This window comes from Salvia hispanica, chromosome 6, assembly GCF_029641045.1.
Source record: "Salvia hispanica isolate PSC_SH4W2 chromosome 6, Shi_PSC_v1, whole genome shotgun sequence".
NCBI classification, from domain to species: domain Eukaryota; kingdom Viridiplantae; phylum Streptophyta; class Magnoliopsida; order Lamiales; family Lamiaceae; genus Salvia; species Salvia hispanica.
The window spans coordinates 5,399,014-5,403,881 of record NC_142697.1 but is presented as its reverse complement, the minus strand read 5'-3'; the positions used below and the strand labels follow the sequence as shown (position 1 = coordinate 5,403,881).

General features: G+C 35.0%; 1 protein-coding gene across 1 annotated transcript; it reads left to right on the top strand.

The window, feature by feature from the left end:
* Positions 1-2,006: 2,006 nt before the first annotated feature.
* Positions 2,007-4,668, top strand: LOC125205633 ((+)-sabinene synthase, chloroplastic-like). The gene is made up of 7 exons (XM_048104682.2): positions 2,007-2,313; positions 2,398-2,665; positions 2,743-3,133; positions 3,218-3,436; positions 3,514-3,652; positions 3,735-3,986; positions 4,209-4,668. The coding sequence occupies exons 1-7, from the start codon at positions 2,101-2,103 to the stop codon at positions 4,497-4,499; spliced, it is 1,773 nt and encodes a 590-aa protein (XP_047960639.1). The 5' UTR covers positions 2,007-2,100; the 3' UTR covers positions 4,500-4,668.
* The last annotated feature ends 200 nt before the right edge of the window (positions 4,669-4,868 follow it).

Below are 4,868 nucleotides of genomic sequence, written 5' to 3'. Positions count from 1 at the left end.
TATCTTTATCTCTCCCATCATCCAATTCCAATTTTCTTTCATGTACTTGCATCCATGTAATCCGTAAACTGAATTGAATTGATCGAACAACCCAAAATTAGAGTCAAACCTTAAAGAATGTGGAATTGAATTAAGAACTTATTGGGAAAAATGGGGTAGCCCGAGCTGGAATGGCACCGGGAAGCGGCGACCTGCGACGACGGCAGTTTGACCGCGGCTAGCAATAGCGGCTACCCTCGCCGGACAGCAGCAGGTGACCTGTAGCGAAGAAGAAGAGGCGGCGAGATCTTCCTTTAAGAGAGGAGATCGAGAGGGATGTTGAGAATCTAGCTTGCTGGACAGAGGACGCAATCGCGTTAAGAGGGTGGGGGAATTTGAGTTTTTGTAATTGATTTTTTCCATATGGATCGGAAGTGAGAGAGAAAGGGGTGGACGGCAGCTAACGGAGGATGAGAATGAGGGTGGAGGCGGCGGTGATGAGCTGTGATCTGCAACTTAGGTGAAAATAAAATTAGAGAAAAAAGAATTAAAATTGTAGTGAAAATCTTAAGGATAATTTGGTCCATTCATAAATATTGTGCAAAAAATATTGATAACAAAAATGATTAAGTATATAAAAATTCGAAAATCCCTTATTCCGAAAAATTCGCATGCCACGATCCCATATTTCGAAAGGTAAACTAATTAAATCCTTAATTTCGAAAGGCCTGCGAAATTGGACCCTTTATCCGAAATCTCTCTATTAAATATACACACATAATATACATTTTTAATACAACCTCTAATAACTTATTATGTCTATAATATCAATAGACAATAAAATAGAAAAATATTCAAAATAATACATATTTAGAGATGGGGAGGTTACCGTTAATAAGGAGAAAATAAAGTAGGAGAGATAATGTTGTTTCTATTTTAGAAAATGTTTCATTTTTAATGGGACAGATGAAGTATATCATTTTTCTTTCCATTTGACAAATGGAAACAATACTCCCTCCGTCCCACATGAACATGCACTCTTGATCGGACACAAATTTTAATGCACAATTAGTAAAGTAAGAGAGAGATAGAAAGATAAAATAATTGAAGAATTATTCTTATTTCATAGGAGGAAAAGAACTTTCTAAAATTAGAAACCGCATGCTATTTTAGAATGAAGTAAAAAAACAATAATACATATTATCATACGACGAGAGTATAAACTAAAGTATAGTATTTTCCGCCAGTATGACATCTTATAAACGTATTAATCTATAGCGGTGGGCAACAACCAACAGATATAAAATATTGGTCATTTTTCACGACTAGTAATTATGTTTCTAACTTTTTGTCTTTATAAAATGGATTTGTCTGCGATACTCCCTCCATTCCATTTTAAGTCATATTTTCCTTTTCCGGACGTCCTACTCTAAATGACAACATAGAAACATCATTCTCTCTATCTTCCTCTTTTTTATTTTATTATCTCTATTTTATTTGTAAAACAATATTACATAAAATTTTATGTTGAATTAGATATGCTCCACTTAAAATGGGATAGGGAGTGTATAACTCTTCTCTATTGTCACTATCCAAAATGTCAAGATAATGGATTGCAAAGAACCTACATCGTCTAATAAATCAAACTACTAATACATATATATCCTATCCTAATTCCTAACATAATAATATTCACCAATTTCTCACGCAAACGCTCTTACATGTGGATACAGTTTCTTAGAAGTAAGATCTATTCAATCGACAATCAACATCGAACCCGAACGTACAATTATATTGTTTGATTAATTTGCACTTAACCATATAATAAAACATTTAGTTCCCTGAATGTTACCTACTACTATAAAATTTGATTTGTTTATTCTCTAAAATTGATTGCTTAGTTACAGCTCTGAATTCAATTATTGTTGCCAAAATTAATAGCCCAGCAGTCACTACAAAAAATCACTAACTGCATCATATATTTAATTGCTGCTAAGATACAAACTTTAAGTAACACGTGAATTTACTTTGCAAGAGGATTTCAATAAATAGAGTTGGATAGAGATCACAAAGCACAAACATTATAGTTTGAAGACCAATTCAACTAGAGCATCACAAATTATGTCTAGCATTAGCATACCGATAATGATCCTCCCCGACTTAGAGAGGATGAGACGTTCAAATGCGATACATTTCTCTCGTACTGCACCAGCCCCCCGCATCCGAGTTTCTTGCTCGACAGAGGTAGATGCTGATCAAACCCGACGTTGTGGAAACTACCAGCCTTCTCTTTGGGATTTCAATTATATTCAGTCTGTTAACACTTCATATAAGGTATCATTCATCTTTGTTAAATATACTAATTCAGTTGCAAATTATATTCATTCTTGTCAATATTATGTATATATATTTTCATAGGGGAAAAAGCATTTGAAAAGGAGAGACGAACTGATTTTGCAAGTGAAGATGTTGCTAAAGGAAAAGATGAAGCATGTCCAACAGTTGGAGTTGATTGATGACTTGAAATATTTGGGACTGTCTTATTTTTTCCAAGATGAGATAAGGCAGATGTTAGATTGTATATATGATGATGAGGCCAAGTGTTTCCATGACAATGAAAGTGATTTGTATTTCACAGCTCTTGGATTCAGACTTCTTAGACAACAAGGTTTTAATGTTTCCCAAGGTAGTATTACTAAATAAGATATGTAATTGACATGTTTTATTTCTTTGATTGATAATCTTCTTGTATCTCAATTGCAGAAGTATTTAATCGTTTCAAGAACGAGAAGGGTCGTGATTTCAAGGAAAGCCTTGCTCGCGATACGAAAGGAACGTTACAACTTTACGAAGCATCATTCCTTTTGACGGAAGGTGAAGACATGTTGGAGCTAGCAAGACAGTTTTCCACAAAATGTCTGCAGAAAAAACTTGACGAAGGTGTTAGTGAGGAAATTGACGATAATATGTCATCGTGGATTCGCCATTCTTTGGATCTTCCTCTTCACTGGAGGAGTCCAGAACTTGATGCAAGATGGTTCTTAGATGCTTACGCGAAGAGGCCAGATGCGAGTCCACTTGTTTTTGAGCTCGCCAAACTCGACTTTAATATTAAGCAAACAACATATCAAGAAGAACTCAAAGATGTCTCAAGGTATGAAATTAAGAAATGTTTGTCCAGGCATATAGAATTATTTATGCACGAATTGAATCTCTTAAAATGTTTTTAATTAATTAGGTGGTGGAGTAATTCATGCCTAGCTGAAAAGCTCCCATTTGTTAGGGATAGGATTGTGGAATGCTACTTTTGGGCAGTTGCATTGTTTGAGCCTCGTCAATATGAATATCAAAGGAAAATGGCAGCCATTATTATTACTTTTATCACAATTATAGATGATGTTTATGATGTGTATGGCACATTAGATGAATTGCAACTTTTTACTGACACAATCCGAAGGTGAGTATATATTTTGTCTTCCTGGCTAATTTATGATTTCAATAGAATTGGAAATTTGATTTAAGAGTAAATTTCAGATGGGACATTGAATCATTAAGCCAACTTTCTTATTACATCCAAGTTTGTTATTTGGCACTATACAACTTTGTGTCAGGGTTGGCATATGATATTCTCATAGATCGACATTTCATCACTATACCATATTTACAAAAATCGGTATCTTCTTGTTCCCCTCTAAATTAATTTGTACTTGTAAAATAAATCAAAATTGTTTTATCTGTTTTTATATTTTTTGCAGTGGTTAAGCTTGGTTGAAGGATTTTTTAAGGAGGCTCAATGGTATTACAGTGGTTATACACCAAGCTTAGAAGAATATCTCAACAATGCTAAAGTTTCAATTTCGTTGCCAGCGATAATATCCCAGCTTCATTTCATATTACCAAACTCGAGCACCGACAAAAGGGTCATCGAGAGCTTGTACGAATATCATAACATACTTAACCTCTCAGGAATGATTTTAAGGCTTGCTGATGATCTTGGGACTACACAGGTACCTAACTCTTTAGTTTTCGTCAAGTAGATTAATAAGTTTTGTTTTGTGCGTAAACCAATAAATAGAGACAAATTTTGGTGTTTAAAAAGACTAATTTAATAGAACGAGACTCACATATAATAATGCGGGCAAAATGGTAAATAATCCAATTTTTAAGTGACAAAAAGAGTATATAAGATGCATTTTGTAATTTCTTCGATTGCTCATTGTTGAACCTAGTTTGAGCTGAAGAGGGGTGATGTGCCAAAAGCAGTCCAGTGCTACATGAAGGAGAAAAATGTTTCGCAGAAAGAGGCGCAAGAGCACGTTAGGTTTTTGTTAAGGGAGGCGTGGAAGGAGATGAACACAGCCATGGTGGCCGGTTGGCCTTTGACGGATGATTTGGCAGAGGCTGCAGCTAATCTTGGAAGAGCGGCACAATTTATATATCTAGAGGGAGATGGACATGGTGTCCAACACTCGAAAATACTACAACAAATTGATGGCTTATTGTTCGATCCATATGTATAATTTATAATACAACAAAACTCTTGTGTTGGATATTAGTGTCATCTTGCTATAGTTCAAATACTGTAACCGATGTAGCAAGTCATAATCCTCAACCACAAACTACGTGATCAACCAAAATTTCTCTGTGTTTTTCCCAAGTCAAGAATAGCTCCCCTACTATTCAAAATTTTGATCACTCGTCCCTATCTCCTATTCCACTAATTTTCCAACCCACTACTTTTTACATTTCTTTAAACCCGTGCCTACAATAAGAGTGACTTCTATTATAGGACGGATGGAGTATTATACAGTGGGGTGCGTTATGTTGCTAAATTTTTAAGCTGCTAATTTTACTAGCTCGTCAGTGCAATGTATTAAAAATATCAATAC